The sequence below is a fragment of the Mauremys mutica genome, chromosome 12, assembly GCF_020497125.1.
Source record: "Mauremys mutica isolate MM-2020 ecotype Southern chromosome 12, ASM2049712v1, whole genome shotgun sequence".
Taxonomy (NCBI): Eukaryota; Metazoa; Chordata; order Testudines; family Geoemydidae; genus Mauremys; species Mauremys mutica.
The window spans coordinates 76340438-76353710 of NC_059083.1; the positions used below are offsets into that span (position 1 = coordinate 76340438).

The following is a 13273-nucleotide window of genomic DNA, read 5'->3' on the forward strand; positions in this document are numbered from 1 at the left end:
TTAAACTTCTGAAATCCTCTTTTCATTGTAATGTTAATTAAGGAAGTAACAAATGGAGTGGGGTCTGGCATTATCAGTTAGTATAATTGATATTTGGTTTTCATGTAATTTATGACTTTGAGAAATTACTTGCCATCTGCTTCTTATTTTTCAATAAGCTCATGATTATTAAGTCATCTGATGTCCATTAGATGGGTGACTGAAACAATTTCAACTTTAAGCTCAGTTTTGTGTTTTTCCAGGTCTAGGTGGCTGTCCTGTGACAAAACTTCATTTATTGGTGTTTATGTGGATATAAATATAACTGATGTTTTCATACATGCTGCTTCAAGCATTAGCCAGTTGATTTTAATAGCATACACTGCATGCTACATCAAAGACAAAGGGAGAAAAATCAGACTGGTTTATAGAAGTCTAGATTAAAAGCACAGTATACACATCACTCACAAAAGAAAAGTATTTACAAAGCCAAATAGTAACTGCCAAAATATGAATAAACAGAATATGTGACAATATTTTGGCTCTAGTATTTGTTGGGATTGGCAAATGAGAATCAGAAAGCCTCATTGCACTTATGGCCAATATGCATACTCTGTGCTAGAGATTAAATAACAGAAACATATTGTTTTATTTGTAGAGTTTATATAATATATTACTTTATTTGTATACATTTTCTGTGTCAATTTTTAGAACATTTTCATTATTAAAAAGATGATTCTTTTAATATTTTAGACTTTATTTTGCTTTAGTTTTTCATTTTTGTAAAGTGTAGTTGGGGAAAACTGAGGGGCCTCCCTTTCTTTGATGTATGAGATGGGGAAATAATGGGCTACAAGGATGGGTCTAAACTGGATTGGGAGGAGAGAGAAGGTGATGAGGTCCCTCTTTTAAGGGCTTACTTGGGGGGGACACAGAAGAGAGGCATTGCTGTTTGTGCTCCGCCTGCAGCTCCGTGACCTCTAGTCACCCTCAGTGCTGCAGTTCGTCCCCTTGCTATATCTGGAAAAACAATTCCTGGCCATGCATCTTTCCCTTTACTTGAGATAACTTAATTAAAATGGCTTCCCCTTAGTTAGTGATTACTTTCCTCCTCCTTATCTGGCTTAGAAGTGGCATTTGAGCCCATTGGCAAATACATCTATGGGCACTGCTGTAGGCCAAATAGGAATTTTAGCTTAGGGTACAGAAATGCATTGTTTTTCTTCTTCTGGTATTGCTGATGGACTTGCAGCAGAAAGTGGATTCCTTATAGCTATATTCTCCTTCCCTCTTCTGCCCCCTTTAGGGAGGTACTGCTACTTAGGTTGGGAACTAGATCTAAAAGGAATTGATGGGTAAGAAGCGAGGTGTCGTATTGTATGTACATAAACCCTTGGAACTGTGACACAGAACTGATGATTGTGCTTTTGATACAAAAGCCTTTGTTAACTAAGTTATGAAATTGCTTCCTTGATACCATGTAGGGGAATCTGTGTGACTCGTTATTCATACGCAATGACTGTTTTCAGAGAACTTGCTGCTCCTTTAAGGTTCTTTACTGATTTTAAGATAAATTTATTGTAAATGTATAGATTGTGCCTCCAACTCAGAGCATTACTTCCACTAAATTTCAACAAGCAGTATATTTTTAAAAAAAGTATTTTTAGTCTTGTATATATAATATTCAGTTGATTTTTGTGGGATGTAACAACTATTGAATGAAAAATAAGAGCTTGCATGCTAATCAGAAACAGGTGATATAGGTGACATATTTGTGTAACTAACTAATGATCCTCAACATACTGATATGTTCATTTCCTTACAAATGGAGATTTTTTATTATTGACTTTTATCTTCAGGTCTTTGATTAGCCATCATCTGTCAAAAATGTGTCAAAATGTGTTTAAAGCTATAAATTTAAAAACTAAATATTCCCTTTGTTTACCTTGTAGATGGAAAAGGTGGAATCAGATCTAAGCAGATCAAAATCTCTCCGTGAAAAGCAGTCAAAAGAATTCTCTTGGCAGCTGGAAGAACTCAAACAAAGATATGAGCAACAGGTCAGTCTGCCATTTTTATTTGGTGAGACAAGGTGGGTGAGGTAATATTTTTTATTGGACCAACTAGTGTTGGTGAAAGAGACAAACTTTTGAGCTACAAATACCTGAAGAAAGCATGTCTCTTTCTCCAACAAAAGTTAGTCCAGTAAAAGATATTATCTCACCCACTTTGTCTCTCCAATATCGTGGGACCAACACAGGTACATTTTTATTTGGTGGTATTTGTCTTTTCAGTGTAGTCAGTTCCAGCATCCAGCCTAGTCTTGGTCTGACTCACTCATTATGTTGGCATTCTTTCCTTTCTGTCAAAGCTGGCTACTCTGTTTGCAAAGCCATGAATTAAATACAAAAGCTCCTTGTTTCCTCTACATCTACTTTGCTATCTCTGGGCACTGACTATTTCCTAAAGAATTCCTAGCCCTACAAAAATAAAAAAATGCATTTATAAAAAATAAAATGGCTTGACTGCCTCTGTCTATTTTTTTCTCATATTAAAAAATTAGATAATTTAGTTTTAGTCTATTCTTGTTTTTAATATTTTAATTCATTTTTTGGCACAAACTATGTTTTTAGAAAAGATTCTTATTTAAGTGGTTTTGATAGATTATCATTTTAAAGATGTAATAAGCTTTTTCAGTGCTTAATTTTGATAGGCAGTTACAGTAGTCCTCTGGCTTACAGGATGCAATAGCTTGCTTCTGCTTATTGTAGGAAGCTTCTTATATTTCTGTTCCTTTCCCTTTCACAACTATTATGGCTCTTCAGTAACACCTTTTGGGGGCTGAGAGGATTGAGCCATTTTATGGGCTGCAGCAGCATTATTATCTTCTAAATAAAGGACTTCTTTCTGATTTACAGCAATGATACGATAGCTCCATAAGCTGCAGGTAATCCATTAGCTAGATTTTTGGGCAAATACATGTTTGTATTTCCATGAGGGAAACCTAGATTCAGTTCCCTGCCCAGATTTGTGTCTAGGCTAGCATGAGCAGGAAGTATTGCAGAGGGAACACATTCAGCCCTTGGAAGTGTGGGAAGAGACCACCCTGTCTTAACCAGGAGATCTTCAATTATCTAAAAATCAAAAAAGAGTCCTACAAAAAGTGGAAACTAGGTCAATTACAAAGGATGAATATAAAGAACTAACATAAGTCTGTAGGGACAAAATTGGAAAGGCCAAGGCACAAAACGAGATCAAACTAGCTAGAGACATAAAGGGTAACAAGAAAACATTTTACAAGTATATTAGAAGCAAGAGGAAGACCAAGGACAGGGTAGGCCCTTTACTCAATAGTGGGGGTGGGAAATAATAACAGAAAATGTGGAAATGGCAGAGGTGCTTAATGACCTCTTTGTTTCAGTTTTCACCAAGAAGATTGGTGGTGATCGGACGTCTAACATAGTGAATACCAGTGAAAATGAGGTGGGATCAGAAGAGGCTAAAATAGGGAAAGAACAAGTTAAAAATTACTTAGACAAATTAGATGTCTTCAAGTCACCAGGGCCTCATGAAATGCATCCTAGAATACTCAAGGAGCTGACTGAGGAGATATCTGAACCATTAGTGATTATCTTTGAAAAGTTATGGAAGACTGGAGAGATTCCAGATGACTGGAAAAGGGCAAATATAGTGCCAATCTATAAGAAGGGAAATAAGCACAAGCCGGGAAATTACAGACCAGCTTAACTTCTGCACCTGGAAATATAATGGGACAAATAATTTAGCAATCAACTTGCAAACATCTAGAAGATAATAAGGTGATAAGTGACAGCACGGATTTGTCAAAAACAAATAGTATCAAACCACCTTGATAGCTTTCTTTGACAGGGTAACCAACCTTGTGGATAGGCGGGAAGCGGTAAACGTGGTATATCTTGACTTTAGAAAAGCTTTTGATACTGTCTTGCATGACCACCTTATAAACAAACTAAGGACATGCAACCTAGATGGAGCTACTATACAGTGGGTGCAAAACCGATTGGAAAACTGTTCCCAGAAAGTAGTTATCAGTGGTTCACAGTCATGCTGGAAGGACATAACGAGTGGGGTCCCACAGGGATCAGTTCTGGGTCTGGTTCTGTTCAATATCTTCATCAATAATTTAGATAATGGCATAGACAATACACGTATAAAGTTTGCAGACAATACCAAGCTGGGAGGGGGTTGCAAGTGCTTTGGAGGATAGGATTAAAATTCAAAATGATCTGGACAAACTGGAGAAATGGTCTGAAGTAAATAGGATGACATTCAATAAGGACAAATGCAAAGTACTCCACATAGGAAGGAACAATCAGTTGCACCCATACAAAATGGGAAATGACTACCTAGGAAGGAGTACTCCGGAAAGGGATCTGGGGGTCATAGTGGACCATAAGCTAAATGAGAGTCAACAGTGTAACACTGTTGCAAAGAAAGCGAACATCCTTCTGGGATGTATTAGCAGGAGTAAGCAAGACATGAGAATTCTTCTGCTTTACTCCGTGCTGATTAGGCCTCAACTGGAGTATTGTGTCCAGTTCTGGGTGCCACATTTCAGGAAGGATGTGGACAAATTGGAGAGAATCCAGAGAAGGGTGACAAAAATGATTTAAGGTCTAGAAAACATGATGTATGAGGGAAAATTGAAAACATTGGGTTTGTTTAGTCTGGAAAAGAGAAGACAGAGACGGGACATGATAATAGTTTTCAAGTACGTAAAAGGTTATTACAAGGGGGAGGGAGAAAAATTGTTTTTCTTAACCTCTGAGGTTAGGACAAGAGGCAATGGGCTTAAACTGCAACAAGGGAGGTTTAGATTGGATATTAGGAAAAGCTTCTTAACTGTCAAGGTGGTTAAACACTGGAATAAATTGCCTCGGGAGGTTGTGGAATCTCCATCATTGGGGATTTTTAAGAGCAGGTTAGACAAACACCTGTCAGGAATGGTCTAGATAATACTTAGTCCTGCCGTGAGTGCAGGGGACTGGACTAGATGACCTCTCAAGGTCTCTTCCAGTGCTATGATTCTATGATATTTGGATTGCCTCACTATATCTAGAAGGGTCTCTGGGTTGAGCAGTTAAGGGATGGGATAGCTTCACTGGGTCCTGAAAGAGGGTCCTGTCCAGAGCTTGGGTGGAACAATAATGCTTGTGATATGTCACTTTGAAGGTAAATTGAATTAAAGAGACTAGATGGTTTCAAATCAGAGTCTGACATGTCCTCACACAGAATTGTTATGGCTACCAGTCATGATGTCACTATGTATACTGTGAAGGGTTTGACTGACACATAATGTAACTATAGTAACATGTAGGTATTAAGGCTTTATATTGTCACATTGGAACAATTATAGCTATAAATACCTATGAGTCTCTCATTTTTATTTTACCAAAATATTCACGAATAGTAAGGGTTCCACTTTGTTTTTTAATTCCAAAGTTGGACTCCTGTGTGTACAGAGCCCATCAATAAGAGCATAGTTATGATTCCTGTCCATCACAATTAAGTAAAAGCTACCTGTAGTAAATGGATAGAGAGCACTGATATGTTTATCCTATTGCTAGTAGAGCATGGGAATAAGTTTTTGTTTCTTACACATGGAAAGACCATTGCAGAGGTTACTTGCATTAGTGGCTTAGTGATCTGATGGTTAAGGAGATTACATAAATAAATAAGATAGCAAGAAAGTTGCATGCACCAAAGCCTAGGGATGGAGTAAATTAGTGTATATAGACTAAGATGAAACTCTGTACAGCAGCAACCAGGCTACGTGTAGTAAATCAACATCTTCAGGAGCACAAGAAGTAGCAGATCATTTTTCTCACAAAAGTAAAGAAGATTGTGTTGTATTGTCAGACTGAATTGCTTTAGTCCAAGGTCATGTTTGAATTCAAGCTTTGTTGTTATGTGGTAGTTTGACATACTGAAATAATCTGGATGCCTTATCTAATTTTGCAGTTATGATTAGATAGTTATTGCTGCTGTGCTCCATCTATAGTATGGTCGTCTTGGGAGTGAAGCCTTTACCTCATCTTGATAACTGTTTAAGGTACATACTTTGCCTTTTGTAAGATGAACTAACATGAGGTTTCCGGGCCCACCGATAAAGTTGGGTGGCAAAGGACATTTGGTCTGCTGACTTTAAATGACTACTTTTATCTTATGACAAAGTTCTAAGTCAACTCTAAGAACAATCTGAAGATCTTAAAAACCTTGATCTAAAAGTCAAACAAAATCCCGAAGCTCTGTGTTTCCCAGTTGAAATGGTTTTGTTATTAACTAGCATGAAAATTATTTTTACTACTTCGCCTTTATAGGCCAAGAGAGTATGTCATAAAAACAGGGAGGGAGTGTTATACCATGTTACTTGAAGTCTGTGATCACTTTCTGTCTTTAACTAGCTGTGTGATGTTGCTGGGTGCTGCTTGAACAGTTGTCACATTTGACTCTAGAGTGAGTTGCAGTTCAGTGGTTGACGAAGTGCTTTCTGAGGTGATATGATGGTTTTGGAACTAATCTTGCATTACTTAGTGTGGTGGTTTCTTCAAGTAAAGAGCACTGTGCTCAGCAGTAAGTGTTTAATGGGCTGGGTCCTTTGTTTATAAGCACCTGGGGATGGAAAGCAATATTTAAATATCAGATCATAAGACCATTAATCTTTTAAATAGGTTGGGAAAAAGAACAGAGATCTTTCTTAGTGGGTACCCCATTTTTTTTTTACTATTTTCATTATTTAGCCCAACACTGGTTGTGTGACATCTTGGTAAAAGGCAACGTTAATTTCCTCAGTAGTAATATTGCAGACCTCAGTTAATCTTGCTTTCATACTGGCTTAGCAATCAGATTGTTAATTTAAATTTAATAATTTAAATTGTTCTTTAGATTCCATTTTAAAGCTCATATTAAAATGGGGGGAATTAGTTCATAATCCTATACGTGGATTCTGATATGCTAGTGTTAGTAAATTGCTCTTCAATAAAATAGCTCAGAAATGCCAAAGATAGTTGAATTTTTTTTTTAAATCAACATTTTGGGGCAGATTCTATTTTCATCCACAGCTCTGCTCATCACAGTAATGGAGTAGGGTCCAAAGGAGGTTTTAAGCCCCCTGTTGTTTCTTGCCACCTTTGCAATCTGTCCAAGGGGCCTATCTGTAAATGAGGGAAGTGTGAGGGACTAATTGCTCCAACTTATGCTCAGCCAAGAATAACTATGTTCTCTTCTCCCAACATCCTCCTTACATCAGATGTGATTGCTACAGGTGTTTGGTATAGATCCTTTCCAGTAGATCTGCTCAACCAGGACATGAATATTCTTTGGAGATGGTTTCAGCAATTATAATGACCTCTTTACAGCATCATCGCGACATAAAGGAGCTGGAGAAACTTTTTGCATTTTAGATGTGGGGATAGATGCTTCTTAGCATGTGGCCTTTCAGAACATTGTGCTTAGCTAAAATTGGTGCAGTTTTCTTTTACACTTCGTTCTTATCAGTTTAGTGTCGCATGCCTGGTGAACTCTGCCATATGTAATTCTCCAGACTCCACTTGTGCATGGTTCTTAAAAGTTGCAAGAAAAATATGCATTTAATGCTCACACAGATTGTGTTTCCATAGCTTTAAGAACGTAATCTGTAGTACTGTATGCTAATTTGCAGTTTGCCAAAAGTTAAACTGATGTTACCATATTACTGCTACTTGAGACCAATGGTAATTTTTTCTCCTGATGTACACGGTTGGAAATACCAAAGGCGTAAATATGCTTCACTGACAAATCCTTGACTGTTTTTGTCAGACTTCAAAGGAAAACAGTAATTCTTAAAAATGTCATGGTTTGAAAAACCAGTGAGCAATTTCTTATCTTGTACCTTGATGCTTCCAATATTCAGGGCTTTTGGATACCTGGGTCACAAAAGTAAAAACTCAAGTTAAAAGAAGAAAAACTTACAAGAAGTAAGTTTGGTATTTAAAACTATTTTCTAGTTAATCTTTTAAATGATTTTCTGTAGCAATACCGGTATTGGGGTAAACACCAAGTTGAATATTATCCTCTAGGAGGATGTCTTGTGTTGTTTCATTTTGTTTTGGCTCACTACTACTTTTGTTATATCAAAAGAACATCTATGTTTTATGTAACATCACTGAAACCGAAGGAAAGAGTAGTAAGCATCAAGCTACTAGAACATCAGTAGAATATTCAAACGTATCATTTTTATCCCCTACTAGCTTTCTCTGTTGTATCTGTTCAGATTTCACTTAAATATTCTTTAAAACCACGCAAACATGAAAAATTGGTGATCTCTACCATAGATTGTGATAATTTGTCATTCGATACTATGTTCTTTTTGTGTTGTCCTTTCTGCTAATAATACAAGGCTACTTCTATGTGGTTATTTTGTATCGAGAACTCTGTTCTTTCAGACCCTTTAAAATTTCCTTTTAATGGTGCCAACTTTTCGCTCCTCTGTGTTATTCTTTATTTAGAGTCAGGAGAGATTCTGTACCATTTTTCAAAGCAGCCTTCCCCTTGCCTTGTTTTATTGGACATATATTTTTGTCATTGTTTCGGAATTAATAGCTATATTTCCAAATATCGATTAAAGTTGACTGTTTGTTTGAGCAATAAGATACAAGATTATAGCATGCCTTGGGTCATATAATAAGATAACAGGCCAAAGTCTGAATAACTTCAGTATCTGAAAAATGAAATAATTGCTTTGAAATGTTGTGCCTCAAGTGTCTGATTGCTATTGTGAAATGGAATTGACACATAAAAAGAAAAAAATACATTTTAACTCTCCAGCAACTTGAGCACATAGGGCCTGGTCTTGCAACCTTATCTTAAATGAGTAGTTGTCCTTACTTCTACAAGTAATCCCATTGATTATTGATTTAAAAAAGACTAGTACTGTGAGTAAGGACAACACAAATGCTTAAAGATTACAGGATCTGCCTCTTATAATAAATAATAATAATAATTGGAGATATACCAATCTCCTAGAACTGGAAGGGACCTTGAAAGGTCATTGAGTTCAGCCCCCTGCCTTCACTAGCAGGACCAATTTTTGTCCCAGATCCCTAAGTGGCCTCCTCAAGGATTGAACTCACAACCCTGGGTTTAGCAGGCCAATGCTCAAACCACTGAGCTATCCCTCCCCTCATTATTCAGCCTCAAGCCCTCTTATTGAGGCTTGAGGCTGAAAGCCCAGTTTTTCCTGCATACGGGATATGCTAGTATCTCCTAGAATTTGCATACTCTGGCGTTTTTAATTTTGCTTACAAAAGAAAGGTTTCCAATTTTGGCATGATTAATTCTTTTTTTTTTATTTGGAATATAATTTGTAGTCATTTAAAAATAATAGTTGCATGTTTTATTTAATTTTTAATTCACTTTAATGTACTTAAAATGAATAAAGAATTTAGGAGAAATCCTAGGAACCTGCAGTGTTTAGTCTCAGCCACACATAGTTCTTGATTTCAGCTTCAGCTGATTCACAGTGTCACTCTCTTTTGAAGTATCTGCTGAGGGAACTCTCAGTAGAGAGAAATTGGTATTTTTTTAAAGAAATATACTTTAGCTCAGCTTTGTTCTACTTACAGCTGGTGGATTTGAAAGTACAGTATATTAATTTCCCCCCTCCCCCCAGTTCCTATCTGCTGGGAGCAGCTGTCATGGGTACTTCAAAGGCACCGGACACCACAGAGAAGACCACAGCCTTTCCTGCCTTTGAAATAGTTTTAGTGTCTATGGTCAGGCTTCAATGGACCTTCAGCACAGGAAAGAAGCTTTTTTAAAAAATAATAATAAAAAAAATAAAAATAAAGCGTATTTAACTACCTGTTAATTGTCTTTGCTGAAAGCATCTCCAGTATGAGCCACAGATACTTGAAAGCAGACACGCCCAAACTTTACAACAGCAAGGGCTATGTAGCTAACTTGCCAGAAAACCTGAGGACCATGCCTAATCTTCATAACTTTTGGCAAAAACAGATGCAATGTAAAATTAGCTCGTACTTGTATCTTTATTGATAGTTTTAAATTACATTGCTTCACTGTCTCTTCATTTAAAGAATAATTTCCCCTTTAATTTTACCCCAGGATCTTACACCTCTCAAAAGATTTCTCTCAATTTAGATAATAATGAAAATAAAAAATAGGTAAAAAAAATTGTTTTTCCCCTTTGTCAGATTGATCTGTGGAGGCTCTAAATTATTATTTCATGTTGTGGATTTGCTTCTCCCAGATCAAAATTTCTTGTAAGTTTTCTTATCTTATCTATGTCTTCCCACTCCAGTGTATTTTCCAGCTAGTTTTCTGAATTTTACATAGACCCACATACTGTAGTCTTTCGCACTTCAGTCTATCATATTTTAATTAACTGCCACATCATAAACACAGTGCATATAGGGTGAAACTTACTCCTGTGCAGAGAAACAACTCAAGTTACCATTTACGTCCCACTATTCGTCAAAATAGGCCTTAAGTGGTGCAGAGGCATTGTGCACAGGTGCAACTTTCACTCATAGACTTTATATAGAGCAGAGTTTCACAACTGTGGTGCATGGGCCTCTGCTAGTCCATGGAACACTTACTGGTGGTCCTTGGAGATATTGTTGGTCCCCAACTCCTTTTTTCCAGTTGTTAAATTGCAATACTAGAAACTGTGACTATATTAGATACTTTTTACTTTTCAGTGTAAGAAATTGTTTAATTATTGTAGTTGCCAACTGGATGTTATGTGATTTGTTTCATGGACTTTGTTTCTCCCATTCACAATCTTTCTTTTAAAATGTGGACCATACTGTGAAAAAGTTTTGAGAAGTGTTGCCATAGTGAAATTGAGTCATTTGCACATTTATGGACATCTTCTGCATGGTTAGTTTGAACAGTATTTGGTTTTTTCTTTTTTCTTTAAACTGATCTGGAACCATTCTATAATGGTAAGAGTTTCACACTTATGTAGTAAACTGGAAAGCAAGAAAAAGTATTACCTGATTGTTAAAGAATCTCTTCATATTTCAGGAAATCCTTTCATGCTCTTTTATTGTTGGTTTCCGACTTCTATAGAACTTTTGAAGGAATAATTAGAATTGTCTTTTTGTTCTATTTAGTCAAACAGGAAAGAAACAGGACATCTTGATGAAAGCTTTGCTGTATAATTGTGTGTGTGTGCGTGCACACATGTACCCAAGTAGCATGTTCAAGATGACATCTGTAAAAGAATTCTGCCAGCCCATGAACATTCTTTACTTTAAAATGTGCAGAAAGTCAAAGGAGTAGGTTGAGTTTAAATAAATGAGGTGCATTCTCTCACTAAAAGGCATGACATTAACTTGCATAAGTTAGATAAACTAGAGAAAGGGATGCAGAGAAGTTCTGAATTAGTTAGTAAAAAGGAGTTTAAAAAAGTGTCAGTGCATATGCGTTATGATAGTCTTTAATTACATGGTCACGTACTATTTTTTCCACAGGAACCCTGCCTCATTCAGTGCACAGGATGGACAGTGCCAATTTAATGAGCAGCTTTTCAATATTTTGTTTTCTCCTGACTGTTCAATGTGTGACCCTAGGCCTTATTTACTACAAATTATTAACAGCCTACTTCCTCATAAGCTTTTGTATGGTACTCATCACTACAGTATCTGAATGCTTCACAACAGGCCTGTCAAGTTGATGAAGTTACAAGAGATTACAGTCAAATGTTTCTGCTAATTTGGGGAGTACAGTTTGAGATGACTAGGACCAGTTTTTAGAGTACTTCACATTATATAGCACTCATATATTCAAGAATAGCTCCCGATGACTTTAGTTGCAGCTGCGAGAGGAGCGGAAGAGCCTGCCCAAAAGTGGGGGGGCCGAGGGCCCCCAGCCCCTCTATGGCCCCACCCCGTCTGCCTGGCCCCTGGCCAACCCGGAAGCCAGAGCAGGCCAGGAACCACCCACCCTCCACCTACCTGGGGTGAGGGGACTGAGAGCAGCCTCGGCCTGTGTCCCCGCCCTTTAAGTCCCATTCAGGGCAGGTGGTGGGTCCGCAGCTCCCCACAGCTGCCTGTGCGGCTCTTACCCTGACGGGGCTCCAGCTGGTGGGTGAGGCCTCAGAGCCACAGCCTGGGCATGGTAAGAGCTGCGCGGCCAGACAGCTGTGAGGAGCCACAGACACTCCATCTGCCCAGGGCGGCGGGGCTGGGGGGAGCAGGGACATGGGCCGGGGGCTGCTCTCGGTCTCCCCCACCCCGAGCAGGTGGAGGGTCTGTGGCATGACACCCCTCTGAACATGTAATTAAAGACTGTATCATCATGCATATGTTCAAGGGGGATGCTAATTAAATTTGCACAGGCAACCTTAAGTCAGACATTTCCTAACTTTTGACGGCTTGACTTTGCAACCTTAATAATGTTCTTTTAATGTATTTTTTGTTTGTAATATACATAATTTATACTATATTATGTGTGAAAGTGCATGTAAAAATAATGTGGTGGGAAAGCAAATGGTAAATGAATGTATCATATGCCTATGACTGCATCAACTGCCCACTAATTTATCTATCTGGGACTTCACTATAAACCTGGAAGGGGCTGAATTAGCTATAATATCATGACTTTTTATGTATAGAAAAGCTATTTTAGTTAAATCCTGAAAGTGTTTTATACTTTCTAGTTATAGTTTTTCCCTTCTCTCTCTATTATTAATAATAATATATTATACCTAGCTCTTATACAGTGATTTTCATTTAAGCTCTTTACGGTTGGTTTCCTGGGGACCAAGGCACCTATCTAACTTACAGGCAGAGAGAGATGATGACAATTTTGCTGCAAAAAATGCAGTACTATGTGCTTGCATATTCAGAACATAAATTAAAATTTGTGTTATAAAATTAAAAACCAGACATGAACACTTCTGAAGAACTTTTATTGTAGAGGAATAAGTGTGAAGAAGAGTAAACAGAGGTGGAGAGAGAGAGGTAAGCATTAGTTTACATTACTTACTTGCTGTTCCTCTGACAGCTTGTGCAGGAAGAGGAATGTGCTCAAGAAAATCTGAAAAATAAAAAGAGAATTCAGAGCAATTTGTAATTTAATTCAAAATTATATGTAGATTAAGGCTATTAAATTTATTAACACCACCTCCTCCACACACATACTCTATTGCCACAAGCTTCCCCTGACGACGTCATCTCTCTTTGTCTATTCAGGTTTTTTGAAAAAAGCAGAAAGAAAAATCCAGGTTACTGAGCTCATTAACATACAATGC

At 37.5% G+C, this 13273-nt stretch overlaps 1 protein-coding gene across 5 annotated transcripts in view; it reads left to right on the forward strand.

The window, feature by feature from the left end:
* Window positions 1-13273, forward strand: part of CEP112 (centrosomal protein 112) — a 271084-nt gene that overhangs the window by 130058 nt on the left and 127753 nt on the right. For all 5 annotated transcript variants that reach the window (XM_044984035.1, XM_044984036.1, XM_044984032.1 and 2 more), the window contains one exon: window positions 1932-2039. In XM_044984035.1, coding sequence (XP_044839970.1) covers window positions 1932-2039 — 108 coding nt within the window. The remainder of the gene's footprint in view (window positions 1-1931; window positions 2040-13273) is intronic.